Here is a 17,786-nt window from a genome sequence, read left to right as displayed (position 1 = left end):
AGATACCCTCTTAAGCAATTTTAACCCGAAAAGCATGACAGCAGTCTCCGTTCCCTTCCTGAATCAGTTCAGTTCAAGTCTTTGTCAACCTCGATATCCATCTCGAGCCTGGTACCCGCATTTCCACTATGATTCAGTATCAAAGTTTCGCACCCCAAATGCCATTTTTAGCCATCAGTAACGACATATTTTCCCCCTGTTGACTTCATCAACTTGTACTCTATTAGCATTATATTGCACATCAATAGCAAAATAAGTGTGAGCAACTCACCTGACCACTAATTTTCTTTTTCCTATATAGTCATATCAATCTTTCCGTTTCTCGCCTCCTGCATTTACTAGTCCATTCATCCCTCTTGGAGAGAAACCTGTACTTCTAACCCTTGTGGAAACAAGAATATTGGATGCTAGCTTGAAGATGGCGTGAAATAGTTTCGGCAAATTCTTATGCATTTCATAATTGAAGAACCTATGGGTCGCTCTTCAATTATATTTTACAATAAAATTTTACAATCACTCACTTTCCTTCACTTTTTGTCTTCAATTTTTGGATAAAAATTTATCTTATAAAAAATAACTTAGAGTTTAATTACATTCCTATTTTGATCCATCAATAATGTTCATTGGTTTTCTGTATATTTTTTTCTAGACAAATTTTTCTTATAAAATATTTATATTTTAATATTATTTAGTAGGACATTGTGTCCTTTTTTATTTTTTATATTAAAACTTTATATAAGTCATTTTAACTATGATACAATATTCTTGATTTTTTGTAAAAAATTACAAAAAACTTAGCAATAAAAAAATATGTAATCAAAATAAAAGTAATTAATAAAAAATTAAAAAAATATAAGTATTGACAAAAAGTAATACAATATTTTGATATTTGCACATTATAATGGAGCCCAATTTTATTCGTTTCATGAATAAATTATAAAATTAATGTTTATTTATCAACAAATTAAAAAAATTTCATGTCCAAATGAAATAATTTTATTTAAATACTATTTTTTATCAAAAGGTTTTTTTGAAAAAACTCTAAATGAGTTTTAATACTTTTGACATAATTTAAGTAAAGACACAAAGAAAAAAAACTTAGGGTATATAAATGAGGACCAACCTTAAATCTAAAAAGATGAGGACCAACCTTAAATCTAAAAAACTGTGTTCAGCATCAGCAGAATTAATAGGGGGCAACGATTTCTTTCTCGGTCTGATTTTAGTTCGTGTTCCAGTCAGATCAGTGGTCCGATTCAAATCAGTCTCTAAACAATGGTGTGCCCTAATTTCCGATCCCCAGTTCCGGCGCCGCCACACTCTTGAAAACCCTAGCTCACGCATTCCTTTGGGACTCCACTTATACAACCCTGCTGACTCAATGGAAGATACAGTTTATTCCATATCTCGCTCTAATTCTGAAGGTAAGATCCCTCTTTGTTTAGATCCTGCTGTACTAACTGAAAGTATTCCAATAAACTACTGGAGGGATTTGCTCTCTAGAGAAACTGTCATGAGGATGATACAGTCTTGTAATGGGTTGAATCTATTTAGATTCAACTCCTTCGAAAGGGATAGGAAAGCGTATTATGTTCGAAATTTAGTTACCCATGAAATCAAATCAGTACCTTCACCCAAATTAGATTCTAGATTTTATGAATGGATTGTTACTTTTGTTTTGGCTTTTGACCCTCTGGCATCACCCCATTACAAAGTTATCTGTGCTACAGCGTCGATAGCGAGAGTAGTTACATCTAAATTCATGATATTTAGTTCAGAAACTGGTAGATGGAAAGATACTAATGTTACTATGGATGGACATGAGCTGCAATACGGAAAGGGACTGTATTGCCATGGTGCTATTTATTGGATTGTGAGAAACACGCAATCTTGTTATCGTTTCGATATTGAAGCTAAGAATTTGACCAAAATCTCTTTTCCTCCAAAGGCTTCTGGTTCAGGCTTCAGGCATTTTGTTGAATCTAATGGGCACTTGTACATTGTTTGTGTCGTAGATTGCGCACAAAAAAATTTAAATGTGTATGAGTTGGATGAGGTTACTATGAAGTGGGTTATAAAGCACCGGGTACATATTAATCATCTCATTTCTTCATTACCACATGATTTTGGGAATGGGGGAAATCTGCAGAAATGTCACTCCATCCATTCAATATTAAGCGTTCTGAGAGGAGAAGGGGAAGAAGACACAGCTCTTCTTGTAAATATCTCTGGCAAAGTTGTTCTGTATAATCTCCAAAGTAAGAAAGTTGAGGTGCTCCTTTCTGAGCTCAGATGGAACAGTGTTAAGGGTGGGGCAACTATTTATCTTGGTGAACCTCCATTTATTCCTGCATATCCTTTCGTTGCAACCCTACATCCAATGTAAGCATAAGCCCCTCATTACAAATTTTCTAATTATTTTCTATTTCATTTACTATAGCTTATGTTCGGAAAGCATATGGGAACTGACATGTTTATGTTATGTATATGCTATTACCTTTACAGATCAGAGTTTCTTGTTTTCAAATTCATGTATATTTTTTTCTGAAAAATTAAAATTATATTATTGACTACAAAATGTTTTTCTGCTTTTCACACGGAATAATTTGGGGGAATAAGTTGACATGAGCACTCTCGACGTTGTTTCTACTATGTTTAATTTTTAAGGAATGTAAGCAATGAAATGTAACAGGAATATTGTATGATCTGCATTTTAATTTACATAATAGAACTACTTGCTGAAAATTTGAGAAGACACCGTGTCTAGTCGGTTTTAGATTTTCTACATTTTATGTATTACTTCACTGTGTGTACCTAGACACATTATATAGTTTTTTAGTGTAATTTTTATCTTGATATATCACCTAGTGAGATTATTATTTATTAATGTCCATTACAACAAATAGGGGCATCTATGATGGTCTTTTTTTATTGAAATTGTCAAATTGAACCAATTAGGATGAAAATTTTCCGTTCCTTTTGTTCTTGTTCGAGTAGTAAGTTCAAATTTTCATCACAAATTTGCATTTCATCATAAGTAAAAGCACCGAGATCCACTTTAGCAATTTAATAACAAATAAACTTACGAGCGAAAAAAACATCGTATGTTGTTAACTTCAGACACAAACGGTTGGTTGTCAAATTAAATATAGAAAATTACTACATTACGACGGAATATATTATGAACAACCGTCGTAAATAACTCAGAATTATGAATAACCCAAAAATATTAAAATCAACGATATGCTTTTTTCCAGGTTTTTAGCCATTTTTGGCTCGTGAATCAATTCATTAATCTGTCTAATCACACATAATCCTACATACAACTGTAGCGCAAACCAAAAATTTCATGTCATAAACACTTACGACGATTTCATGTTTTTTTATTAAGATGGCACGCCCAAATTGTAGCTCTTGTTGTAAATATCTCTGGCAAAGTTGTTCTGTATAATCTCCAAAGAAAGTTGAGGTGCTGCCATCTAAGCTCAGATAGAACGGTGTTAACGGTGGGTCAATTCTTTATGTCGCTGAATCTCCATTTATTCCTGTATATCCTTTCGTTGCAACCCTACATCCAATGTAAGCATAAGCCCCTCATTACAAATTTTCTAATTATTTTCTATTTAAGTAACTATAGCTTATGTTTGGAAAGCATACGAGAACTGACATGTTTATGTTATGTATCTGTTATTACCTTTACCTCTGTTGATGTTTACGCCAAATGTTTCTTTGTGCCGTGTAAGGAATTTGTTGTCCATTTCACAACCACACTTAACCTCCACTACAAGAAAAACTGCTAAATACAACCGGTCCAAAACCGGTCGTATTGAACTAAATACGACCACCAGCGGTGGTATTTAACTAAATACGACTGGTTTTAATGCATTCTATTGTGGCTTATATACTTTTAAGTGGGAGAGCATATGGGAATTGACATGTATCATGATGTGTATCATGTTTTCACAAACAGGGACCAAGCCATCTAGATATATAGTTTTCTTACCTGTTTTTTTTATTGTCAGTTACTACCGATGATAGATAATTATAAGTGATTCAGTTATTGTGCTCCGATGATAGTTTGCTTGGTTTAGTAATTGTACCTTGCTAGGTTTATTTAATAGCAGCAATTTTTGCCTTTGATGACAAGCTAAGACTTTGTATTTCTAATAACACATTTTATATTTCTACTTGTGTACATGTACTATCTGAAACATATCATAGTTTCTCTCTTTCTCATCTTTGTTGGTTCTTTTAATCTAAACTTGTATTTATTTTGTTTTGCTATATTTTGTTTCCATGCGTTTAGACTCAGTCTACAGGTGTGAAGTAGTTGCTTGCTTTTAGGATAGTTGCGTGCTTTTACGAGATTAGAAGAATAATGTTCAGTAGTGGAGACTTGTTAGGAGTTTAGTTATTTTCCCTACTTTGTAGCTTGCTTTTTCTGTGTACTCAGTTTAAATATCTCTTCTGCAGTTCTAATAAAAACTACGCTATTTGATATCACATCTTTTGTTTTCTCACAGTTTTCATAACGAACACAACAAGTATAACCAACAATCTGGTATCGGAGCACTTGGTTGAAACAGTTGATGCCCAACTACATGCCCAAAGCAGTGTCGACAATTATACAATAAATTCAATGATTCGGTCATCACTGCCTCAGCTTTCAAATCAGATAATTTCACCTCCAAAAAATGCAGGACCACAATAATTGAGTGCGTATATTACTTGTACTCTCAGAAGTTTCCATGTATTTTTAGTTTTTTACTTCCTCAGTAATTTCTTTACTCATGCAATCCCATCAAATGGTGTCAGATACATTCAAAATGGTCACCCAGATGCTGGCTTCCTTGTTTTTGAATCAGAGTTACTGAAATGGTGCAGTCTTCTCCAGATTAATAATGTAAATGCTAAAGCAGTAACTTTTTCTGCCCAACATAGGCAAGAATACAACTTATTTTTGTTTATTCTTAAATAAGGAAAATTAAGACTATAATTCTTCACATAGAATGATCCTTAATTCTGATATGATTTTTTTTTTGATTTTCCTTATCGAGATGAGCATCTACAAGGTCTTTGAAATGAGAAACTACAGCATGTTGTACTCCATTTCTGGGCATAAAGACCAGGTAAGGTTTATTATGAGTAACTAGCTATATTATTAAAGATACATGATAATCCCTCATAATATTTATTTAAATTTATTTATATTTACTATAATACAATCAGTGTATCATTTTTTAATAATTACAACATCATAAATTATTTACATTATATCATTATCTAATATTAAAAAGTCAAATAAATACTTCAAAAATAAAAAAATTAAAAATACTGTATTTATGCCCTATGTAGGGTTACATTACAATAGTTACTATTATAACAACATTCCAACTATTATATTATTTTATCGTAAACAGTTTGAACTCGACTCCTTAAAAGTTCGGTTCGGCTCAGCTCGTTAAAAGCTCGAGCTCGAACTCGAACAATAAAAATGTTCGTTAAACTTTTCGAGCCGAACTACACTACATGAAATTTTTTGAAAATATAACCATTGTTGAATAATTTTGGATAAATGTGATTCTACTACATAACCATTTTAAACTATTTCATTAATGTTAAATAATTTTTAAATAAATTTTTTGTGTAACTTAGGTATATATATACTCAAAGCACATTTGTCATGTCTACAATTAGTATCAAGTGCACATCAACATCAAATTTAAACATTTATTTTTACATCACCTCTAACCTTCATTTCATCTCATTATATATATAATACATATATATGTAAACTTATTTATGTTCTTTCTTCACATTCATGGCCCAACACCACAAACTACCGCAAAATGTCATTCACAATAGTCATTTTTCAAGAGTTCCCAAAAAGTCATCATTATTTTATATATACACCATATATGTCTTATATTCTTTAAGGGCATAAATATACCCTTATTCGTTTCATCATTATAGTATGATAAAATAGCCTCTTAACAGAGCTACTTATATTCATATTTGAATGCTATTATCGATTTTGTTTCAAAAATTTGGCGATTTGCATTCAAAATTTAGTGATTTGCATATAAAATTTTGTAATTTGAATAAAAAAATTTGTGATTGACATTTATTTCAGTGAATCAACAACTTGTGATATTGTATAGTTTAATTAAATTTGGTAATTTTCATGGCGGTGGGCGGCAGTAATGGTGTTTTGATAATGGTGAAAAGGGTGGTGACAGTAGCATGCTGACGGATGGGTATGTGGGGTAGAGGTTGATATCAGTGATAGTATTCATAGTGGTGGTGGATGGTCATTATCTATGTTTAATTTTTTTGTGATTAATTTTAATTTTAGTGATTTTTAGTAAGTTATTTGTTCTGATTTTAATTAAGGGGTGTCACTAAGTAACTCCTAAATATATATCCTTTCAATTTTTTTTTTAAAAATGAGTTAATATACAACTCTCCATACTTCAAATATATATCCCTTATATCCAAATATACTAGGGTATACCTTGGTAAAACCTAAAAAATGTCACACACAACTACATGGAAATAAATTAAATTCAAACCACAAGTCAGATATGCAATTAAAATAAATTAACGAAATTAATCATGAAGGAAACAACTTGTATAATCAATAAAAGCAGTCTTATAATTAACACCTATTTTCAAGAAATATTTCTTAGAATATAGATGTTTACACTTTTTTGTAAAATATTGTGTGGTAATTGCCATCAATAACATTTTGACACATCTTCTTGACAAAGAGACGGGGATTAATGATGTTGATTTATACCAATGCCAGAAGACATGCCTCTCTTAAGTTTCATTCAATAGAGGATGGATGTGTCCTTCACTTATCCCTACATCACACAAGAGTGAATTTTATTGAGCTATTCCATGAGAAAAGGTGCTGGTCAAGCAGGAGAATGAGAATCTTCAAATTCTTGATGTATGTACTTATTTCCTTTATAATAATATGCATGTTCTCTTCTTTATTTCCCTTTGTAACTTGTAATAGTTGAAATTTTTATTTACAGGTTCATTTTTCTTCACAACACCCGATTATTCCTGACATTAAGGAACAAGACAGTAGCTCTCTCGAACTTAAGTGGGGAGGTTGTGACTTTATTTAAGGATCACCTTCTGGGGTCTCCTGGTAGAAGCTTTAAGAACGTTATGTCACAGCTCGCCAGGATTTTATTATTTTTTTATGCAGAGCTCAATTAGATGACCTATGGTTGGGACAAAATGGTAAACATCCTTTTCAATACCTGATGCTAAATATAAATACACCACGTTCGCACGCACACACACTGCGGACTAATTCTTAACATATGAATTATATATATTGCATTTCATGTGTTTTTGTGCAGCTGGTTCAATAAAGATGAGCAATATCTTGACGGGTAAATGCCTTGCCAAGATCAATGCTCGTAACACCAGTCTGATAAAAGAATTCAAGTGCAGTGGTCGAAGGTGCAACTTAAGCAAGCCAATCAAAGGTACTGAAATCAAGAGCACTCTTGAAGATGCACTAAAAGACATCACTTCTATCTTTTATGATGGAGAACGCGGTGAGATATACACTGGTCAACGGCTTGGCTTGGTCCATATTTGGTCGAACTAAAGCAGCTCGATCTCGTTGCTTTGAAGACTACATGGCCAAATCTAGACAAGTGCAACTAAAGAAGCTCTCATTAGCTTAAAGACTACAAGTGGTGTACTATATTTATTTAATTACAAACACATCATGGTAAAATGTAATTGTTGCTAAAACACAATTATCATGGGTAAGATGATATTAGGCCGGTACTCGGTGTTTTGAACTTCCTAAAATCTTGAATGGACATGTTCTTATTAATATTCTAATGCTTATAAATATTTCCCTACAAATTGAGGAAATATAGATAAACTTTTTGAACATAAGCACTTTCCATTGCATTATGATTTTTATATTTATATTGGTAGAAATATGTATATATTTTTTATGTAAAATTTAACTAGCTGTAGGCCTCATTTCTTTCAACTAAGCAACTTAAAATTCCTTATATTCAAAATGAGTTATACTTTTAGATTTGATCTATATTAGGTTTGCTGTATTTCATACCGCGTAAACTAACTTCAAGTTCCATACCTTTTCTAGTTAAAAAGGTGTTACCAAACTCCACAGTGATCAGTACAAGTTAAGTAGTTATTTAATATAAAATTATTAATTACTTACCAAAATTAAAAACATAACCTCTAAATGCATATCAATAAACCAAACACATATATTTAGTTATCTTGAAACTCGTAGTTTTAACTCAAGAAGTTAAGTTCTACATAATTATAAAAGTTGAATAGTCTTTTGTGTAATTCACCTAATACCATTTTTCTTCTTTTTCATTTATATTGTATCCACTACTAGAAAAAGTAGAATAGACATTGCCTCTTAGACATCGGTTGCTTCTCGAGCCTATGTAAATGGTATTTTCTACATCGATTTTGGGAAACATATGTCTTTTGATGTTATAAACATCAGTGTTTTAGTCCAACTGATGTTATATGTCTATTTAAAAAAATTAATCAATGCGCCTTCCCCGTTCCCCTTAACCAAATAGTTCATTCCCTCCATGTGTTTCCCCCTTATTTTTTGACTTAGTATAATTCTCACACCTTTTTTCACACACATATTTCCTCTCTTTTTTGTTAAAAAATATAAAAATTAAAATCAAAAACAAAAAATGTATTCTCTCATCTCTCATCTCTCATAAAAAACTCTCATTTCACCAAGAACAGGTTGCTCATTGTGCTCTCATTTCCCTCTCTGTGCTCTCATTTCCCTCTCTGTACTCTCATTTTCTCGTTAATTTGGGGTTTCTCTCATCAAGGCTGCTCTCATTTTCTTGTAGATTTGGGGGTTTTATTGCATTAAGTCGAAGTCAAAGTCAAAGTCGTAGTTGGAGTTCAACTCGGAGTTTAAGTTTGGAGTTCAAGGTGGAGATTGAAGCTAAGTTGGAGGATAAAGCTTGGATTAGTTAAGTTTTAAACCCTAATTTTAGAATTGGGGGTTTCAATTTGAAACCCTAATTTTTTTATTTTTAATTAGTTTAAGCATCTGCATGCTTGTTTCAGTTGCTTGTTACATATTCTGTAGTATGGAAATGAGTTGCTTGTCATTTAGCAAACCCTAATTTTATTTTATTTTGTTTAAATGATAGGATTTTGTTTAAATAAGTTGCTTGTCTTTTCTCTATTTTCTGTATGAAATGCATGTTATTTTGAGTTAAATACTTTAATGATAGACGAAATCCGCTTTTTGTTCTATATATGTTAGTATAGCATATAGTTTATATATAATTTTTATGTAAACATATATAAAATGGCAGGAAGATGGTTCTGTGTAGAATTTATAGTATAATGTAAACATCTTTCATCTATTTATAGTATAATCTAAAATCAGACCGAGAAAGAAATCGTTGCCCCCTATTAATTCTGCTGATGCTGAACACAGTTTTTTAGATTTAAGGTTGGTCCTCTTCTTTTTAGATTTAAGGTTGGTCCTCTTCGTTTCTGCTCAACTAGCGGCGGCTGCGTATTCTAATAAAATGAAATGACAATATGCTTGCTTTCTTTTATATACCCTAAGTTTTTTTTCTTTCTGTCTTTACTTAAATTATGTCAAAAGTATTAAAACTCATTTAGAGTTTTTTCAAAAAAACCTTTTCATAAAAAATAGTATTTAAATAAAATTATTTCATTTGGACATGAAATTTTTTTAATTTGTTGATAAATAAACATTAATTTTATAATTTATTCATGAAACGAATAAAATTGGGCTCCATTATAATTTGCAAATATCAAAATATTGTATTACTTTTTGTCAATACTTAAATTTTTTTAATCTTTTATTAATTACTTTTACTTTGATTACATATTTTTTTATTGCTAAGTTTTTTGTAATTTTTTACAAAAAATCAAGAAATATTGTATCATAGTTAAAATGACTTATATAAAGTTTTAATATAAAAAATAAAAAAGGACACAATGTCCTACTAAATAATATTAAAATATAAATATTTTATAAGAAAAATTTGTCTAGAAAAAAATATACAGAAAACCAATGAACATTATTTATGGATCAAAATAGGATGTAATTAAGCTCTAAGTTATTTTTTATAAGATAAATTTTTATCCAAAAATTGAAGACAAAAAGTGAAGGAAAGTGAGTGATTGTGAAATTTTATTATAAATAAAATTGAAGAGCTACCCATAGGTTCTTCAATTATGAAATGCATAAGAATTTGCCGAAACTATTTCACGCCATCTTCAAGCTAGCATCCAATCTTGTTTCCACAAGGGTTAGAAGTAAAGGTTTCTCTCCAAGAGGGATGAATGGACTAGTAAATCCAGGAGGCGAGAAACCGAAGATTGATATGGCTATATAGGAAAATGAAAATTAGTGGTCAGGTGAGTTGCTCATACTTATTTTGCTATTGATGTGCAATATAATGCTAATAGAGTACAAGTTGATGAAGCCAACAGGGGAAAATATGTCGTTACTGATGGCTAAAAATGGCATTTGGGGTGCGAAACTTTGATACTGAATCACAGTGGAAATGCGGGTACCAGGCTCGAGATGGATATCGAGGTTGACAAAGACTTGAACTGAACTGATTCAGGAAGGGAACGGAGACTGGTGTCATGCTTTTCGGGGTTAAAATTGCTAAGAGGGTATCTAAGATTTTAAATATTTTATTTAAATTAAGAGTATAAATCATAAATAACTTGTAATTTATGTATGTTCTGAAAAACAACAATGAAAATAACTGAAAAAAACACACCTAAAATAGGCGACGGATGAGGTTAGAGACACCCCCAAGTGTCGACGTGTCAAGGAGATCGGGGGAGGGGCAACAGTCTTCCAGGTATTTTGTGATAGTATTGTGATGGTAATTGAGTTTTGAAAATTATAAACTTATTCGCCGGTAACATCATAAGTTCATGTATAAAACACTGTATTTGAAACGGTTTATTCCGACCGATGCAAAAAATGATAAAAACTGACCGCACAAAAACATCATTCGGGATTGACAACACAATTACAACCGAAGGACAAAGACGGTCGACCACAGTCAAGATTGTTTTACTTCTTGCCGATGTTGTATCCAGGCCACACTATTCCGACCAGCTACACCGAGCTACACCATTGGTTAAGTGGCCGATAAAGGTAAAAATCAGAACCATTTGACCGTCCGTTGAACTTGCTCCAAATCATTTAACTCCGACCACGTGTCCATGGGCCTCACAATCACGTTGCACTGATATATCATGTCATGAGCCAAGCCACGTTAGATGGTACCGACACGTGGCCGTAGTCCAGATCGGTCAATATAAAATTCGACCAAAAAAGTAAATAGCGACTAAATATAATCCGACCATTTTGGTTTCCTTCATTACCGGTGAATACCGATCGATTTGGCCCCATAATGACTGATTTGGCGGTTGGTAAAATGGCTGTTTCTTGTAGTGAATAATGAAAGTGGAGAGATGTCAAAATTTATAAGCATACAAAGAACATAAGAATCTTACATATGCTTATACTTGTATACAAATATAAATAAGAAAATCATATTTTTGGGCCCTTATTCTGACAAGGCTAGTGCGATCGCATTCCTTATGGTTATACCATATAATAATTTCATTTCTATCAAAATTTCAAGCTATTGGTTTTTAAGAACTCTTATGAACACAACTTGTTGCATTTAAAAGATGAGGATTTTTTTTTATTGTCATGTGTGTGCTATTACTTTTGGTCAAAAATTATCAGGTATGAGATATAATCCTTTGCTTCGGCCTGCCTACCCCCCTCCTCAATATACATTCATTGTATTGGGATCCCCATAGCTCTTAAGGTGAAATTTTTGTTGTGATGGATGATTTTATCATATTTGAGCTTCCTAAACGCCTGTCACCTAGCCACGGGAAGCAATTTTAGCCATCTGGTTTTCCTCATATTCCTTAATAACATACGCCATTTATTGGTAAATTTTTGTTTTATTAGGGATATTTGTATGTTGGCTTGTTCTGTCACCTTATCTTTTCCTTTTATTCCTAGGCCAGGTAACATTATGCTACTATTGGGATTGGTAATCCCACTTAAATGTTTTGTGAGAAGTGATATGATATTTTAGATTTTTAGGCTACTTGCGACCACCATTGTTTCTCAAGAAAAAAACATCAATACATGCCATTCAAAATTATTTTCATTGACTAAAAAAAACTTATAGATGATTGAGTAAAAATATATATATATATATATTTCCTAGATTCCCAAACATGAGGATGGCATAAGGTGTCATTCAAAATTAGGTAATTAGTTTATAATAAAGGGAACAACAAAGAAACTATACATACTTAAATTATGTAAACAATTACAAATGGCAATGTCAGTAGTTACTAAATTATATTTTGTGGATATATAAATGCAACTAAAAAAAACATATGCAATAGATATTTTTTGTGCACTATTTTAAATATATATTTTTTCATTTTTTTTTAAAAAAAATTCTAGTTGTATTTATTTATAGTTTGGAAAGAATTGTTTTCTCTTTGCTAATGATTTATTCACGGCAACAAATATCTTTTACCTAAATTTAATATATATAACTTAATTAAATTGAGCTTATGTATAAATCTCAAATATGTACATAAGCACGGCGCCCTAAAAATTATGCAATTAAGAGTAATGATGTCAAAAAATATGTAATAAAAATTCATACCAAGAATATGGCAGAAGATATAAAAGTTTAAAATCGCATTCGGGGATAAAACCTATACAGGCACACTACTCGATAAAACTTATAAAGGCACACAACCAAAAAATACAGGAACATAAAAATTCTAAAACCCAGTAATGGTGCACAAAGGTCTATTTTCAAATTTTCAGCAAGATGAAGTTCCTACTACTTTGTAAATTACCAAATAGCTCAACGTTTACCAAACAACGAAACAGGATAATGGGAAGAGACCCCTTGGGCCATTTATCTTAACTAACCACATATCATCCGTATTACTTTCAAGTACAAGTGATGGCAACTTATTCCGTTATTGTATTGGGATCTCCCATTGCTCTTATTCCCTCTGAAAGCAGAAACCATTTTATAGTCAGTAAAGATTGTTGATTATACTTTTTGTTTGTTATAAAAATTGAGAAAAAACAAAAGAATGTTATCAAATAGCGTAGTTTTTATTAGAACTGCAGAAGAGATATTTAAAGTATACAGAGAAAGCAAGCTACAAACTAGGGAAAATAACTGAACTCCTAACAAGTCTCCACTACTGAACATTGTTCTTCTGATCTCCTAAAGCAAGTAACTATCCTTAAAGCAAGCAACTACTTCACACCTGTAGACTGAGTCTAAACGCATGAAAACAAATATAGAAAAATAAAATAAATACAAGTTTAGATTAAAAGAATCAACAAAATTCTCCGTAATCTAAACTTGTTCAGCCAGCTCTTTGACACCAAGAGTCAGCGCATTTTTTTGAACTTGATCACTGGAAATGCTTTAGTTAAGATATCAGCTCGTTGCTTGTCTGTACTAACGTGTTTGCCAATGATTTCACCTTTCTTAACACATTCACGGATAAAATGATAACGAATATCTATATGCTTACTACGTCCGTGAAATACCGGTACTTTTTGCCAAGTCAATTGCAGATTTGTTGTCAATATAATACCACTGGACCCGTGCTCTCTCCAGTAATCTGAGTAAGAAGTTTTTTCAACCAAATAGCTTGGCAAGCTACTGCAGTGGCGGCCATAAACTCGGCCTCGTAAGAAGATAATGCAACACATCTTTGTTTTTTGAGAAACCCAGGTTATCAGATTGCATTCAAGTAAAAAACCATTCCCCCTGTACTTTCTGATCTGCCATTTGGCCTGCTAAGTCACTATCTGAATATCCAGTCACCACATTATTCCCACTGTTCTTCGTGTAAACTAGACCAAATTATAGTACCCTGATGTAACGCAAAATCCTTTTAGCAGCATTAAGAAGTACTGATGTAGGCTTCTCCATGAACCTGCTTATTATTCCCACAGCGAACGTGATATCTGGTCTTGTATGAACTTGTATCTTAACCCCCCAACTACGCTCTTGAATTGAGTTGTGTCTATAGGCTGACCACCCTCGTCTCTGCCAATGCTTTCCTTGGGGTTCATAGGATATTTGACTGGATTGCAATCGCCTAGTCCGGTTTTCTCCAGTATTTTTTTAGCATACGCCATTTGTCTAATCTCAATGCACCCCAACACTCTCTTTTTACCTCCATTCCCAAGTAGTATGAGAGCTTTCCAAGATCACTCATCTCAAATCTTCTATTCATTGGTCCTTATACCTCTTAAGAGTAAATCATCGACGTAAACTCCAATAATAAGAATTTCTCCTTCAGCTTTGTTGGTGTAGACAGGATGCTCGTGAGGACATCTTTCGAACCCCAGTTCTTCAAGGCATTTATTTAACTTCTCGTACCAGGCTCGGGTGCCTGCCTTTAGCCATATAAAGCTTTTAGAAGCCTGTACAACAAGTTTTCCTTTCCCTTCTGAAAAAAAACCCATCAGGCCTGAGACACATTAACTTCTTCCTAAATATCACCATTTAGAAAAGCCGTTTTGACATCAAGATGGTGAACTTCCCCAGCTATGTTTGGCAGCGAGAGCACGGAGTAACCTTATAGTTTTAAAACGTGTGACAGGTGTGAAGATTTCTTCATAGTCCACACCTTGTTTTTTGGACGTACCCTTTGGCAACAATTCTTGCCTGATACTTCTGAATTTTCCCGTTTGCATCTCTCTTTATTTATATATCCATTTCAAACCGATCTGCCCAGGTGGCAGTTCTGTAAGCTTCCAGGTTTCGTTATTCTCAACTATATCAATTTCCTTTGCTTTGCATCCCTCCAGTTACGATCCTTCACAGCTTGTCCATATTCATGGGTTCATCAACACCCATAAGCAGTAACTCATCATCTTCGAGTTCAACCACCTCAGTATTAGCAGAGGATGTCACTGAGACTTCTGTAGTTTCTAGGCTCACTACTTGTTTCAGAATCTGTAACTAAAATGGAAGAACTCGTTGTATGCATAGGCTCAGTAATTCATCGAATTAGAGTTTGTGTCACTATCATTCTCTATATCAGAAGGGACATTAGAGTCCTGTTCTGATGCATTCCCTCCTTCATCATAACACCGTGCTCCAAAAATAGTAAATATCTTCATTTGTTCTTTGCAACATCCTCATTTTCATCACAGTTTCCAGTACTTTCTTTCTTCGAAAATAACATCTCTACTGATATGAACTGATTTGTTGATGGGATCATATAGCCTATAAGCCTTTGTTCCAGGCTCCTTCCCAAGATGAATGACTGGCTTGCTTCAATCTTCAAGTTTTTTTATGGAACCACTTGGCAATCTCATGTATGTTAGGCAGCCAAAGAGACGTATATGACTAATAGTTGGTTTTTTCTCATACCTAGCTTCAAATGGAGTCATTCCAGAAACAACACGTGTGGGTAGATGATTTAATATGTAAATCGTATGTCGGACAGCTTCACCCCAAAAAGTACTTGGCAGGTGCATTTGTTTCAACATACTTCGAGCCATCTCGATCATGGTTCTATTTCTCCATTCCACAACACCATTTTGTTGTGGCGAGTAAGGCGCTGTAAAATGCCTCTAATGCCAACTTCGTTGTAGAAGTCTGTGAATTTTTCGAGCAAAACTCGCCACCATGAATCCGTCCTGAAAGTTCTAATTCATTTTTCTGCACCATCCTCGATTTGAGCTCTGAAGTTCTTAAATGTTTGAAGTGCTTCATCCTTGCTTTTCAAGAGATATGCCCACACGACCCTGCTATAATCATCAACCAAAAGGAATATATATTTGTTACCTGCTTTCGTGGGTGGTGACAAAGGACCACACAAATCTCCATGAACCAATTCTAGAGATTTCTTTGCAGCAAAAAGAGATTTAGATGGAAAGCTTTTCCTGATCTGCTTTGTCATAATGCAATTTATGCATACATCTTTCGGGTGAGGCAACTTTGGCAAACCATGCGCCATTTTATTTGAATCCATTAGCATCATCGCCCTAAAGTTGACATGACCCAGTCGGGAATGCCACAGCCAAGAATCTTCATCCGTCTTAGACAATAGACATCGTGGTTCACAGGTTTCAGGAATAATTTATACAACCTATTCATAGACCTCTTGACTTTTATAAGAAGATTTTCGCAATTTTCACGTACCCACATATATTCACAACTAATTTTGATTTTATTTCCTTCTTTTGACAACTAGCCAATGCTAATTATATTGCTACAGAGTGAGGGACTATAATATACCTCTTTCAAGACTCATTGTTCTCCCATTTTGCACTTGATTCCTATAGAGCCTCACCCTTTTATGTGGACCAATGATCTGTCTCCAAACTTCACTTGCCCTGTTATTCGTTCATCCAAATCCCTGAATTTTTTTTGTTCCCCAGTCATATGGTTGTTGGCCCCGTTATCCAAATACCATAGGTTTGATTCTATTCTTTTTCCTTCTCCATATTGAACTAGTTTAAGTGTCACCTTCTCTTTGTTCAATAACATCATATTCTCTCCTTTGCCTTCGCATTCTGTTAAAAGCAATGCTGGTTCATCTGGAATTTCAACAATGTTAGCCTCCTCCTTAGTTTCTTTATCACGTCGCGATTTCCTTGCAATCTGCAGCAAAATGTCCGAGAATGTTGCAATTGAAACACCTTACGTGGCTCCTGTCACGTGTGGCCTCGATTATATTCTCGTCCTCGAACCTTTGTTCCGTTCTAACTCTATTTGATCGCCTGATCCACTCATCTCTAGTGAGCAATAACTTGATCTCCTCCTTCTCCTTCTTCAACCATTCCTCTTCAATGAGAAGCAACTGACTCCAAGTATTATCGCCCTGTCCTCAAAGCCTTTCCTCATGTGCTTTCAAGGAACCGACAGCCTCCTCTATTGTCATTGTATCCAGATCTCCAAACTATTCAATGGTGGACACAATCTGCAAGAACTTCGGGGGTACTGCTCTTAATATTTTCTTCACGACATAAGCTTCAGCTACTGCCTTCCAAGTGCACGAATGTTTGTCACCATGCCTGTGATCTTCAAACAGAAATCATCGAGAAAATCTAAGTCTTCATGCTTAGTGACTCGAATTCAACCTTGAGCATTTTTATCTTTGCATTCTTCACATATTCCGCACCCTGACATATTACTTTAATTGCCTCCCAAACTTCTTTTGTAGTTTCTTTCTCAGCCGGTGAAAGGAGAATATCTTCGGGAATACTTTGATAAATAGCTGCCATAGCGATTTTATCCATCTTGTCATCGATTGGTGTCTTTGGATCTTTAGGTACCACTGCATCCCAGAATCCATGGGCCTGCATATATACCTTCATTTTCAGAGCCCATGCTGTATAATTACCTCTCATCAACATGGGGTAATTCAAACTAACCGCACTGTCTTTATTTTTCCCTGGTTTCATTGTCGACACTGCTTTTGGCATGTACTTGGGCATCAACTATTTGAACCAAGTGCTCCGATACCAGATTGTTGGTTATACTTGTTGTATTTGTTATGAAAACTGAGAGAAAACAAAAGATGTGCTATCAAATAGTGTAGTTTTTATTAGAACTGCAAAAGAGATATTTAAACTGAGTACACAGAAAAAAGCAAGCTACAAACTAGGGAAATAACTAAACTCCTAACAA

The 17,786-nt window shown here is 33.7% G+C and overlaps 1 protein-coding gene and 1 long non-coding RNA gene across 2 annotated transcripts; both read left to right on the top strand.

Annotated features, from left to right (window-relative positions):
* The first annotated feature begins 1,138 nt into the window (after positions 1 to 1,138).
* On the top strand, positions 1,139 to 4,912 carry LOC141704075 (F-box protein At5g07610-like). Its single transcript, XM_074507408.1, has 3 exons — positions 1,139 to 2,382; positions 4,524 to 4,715; positions 4,816 to 4,912. Exons 1-2 carry the CDS (start codon positions 1,139 to 1,141, stop codon positions 4,579 to 4,581), a joined length of 1,302 nt encoding a protein of 433 aa, XP_074363509.1. The 3' UTR covers positions 4,582 to 4,715; positions 4,816 to 4,912.
* Positions 4,913 to 5,014: 102 nt separating this feature from the next.
* On the top strand, positions 5,015 to 7,738 carry LOC141704076 (uncharacterized). Its single transcript, XR_012567821.1, has 4 exons — positions 5,015 to 5,129; positions 6,809 to 6,955; positions 7,044 to 7,257; positions 7,380 to 7,738. It is a non-coding gene; the product is annotated as an uncharacterized LOC141704076 (long non-coding RNA).
* The last annotated feature ends 10,048 nt before the right edge of the window (positions 7,739 to 17,786 follow it).

Source organism: Apium graveolens, unplaced genomic scaffold (genome assembly GCF_009905375.1).
Source record: "Apium graveolens cultivar Ventura unplaced genomic scaffold, ASM990537v1 ctg739, whole genome shotgun sequence".
Taxonomy (NCBI): Eukaryota; Viridiplantae; Streptophyta; class Magnoliopsida; order Apiales; family Apiaceae; genus Apium; species Apium graveolens.
The sequence above is the reverse complement of the archived record's forward strand: the minus strand, read 5'-3'. Positions and strand labels throughout refer to the sequence as shown.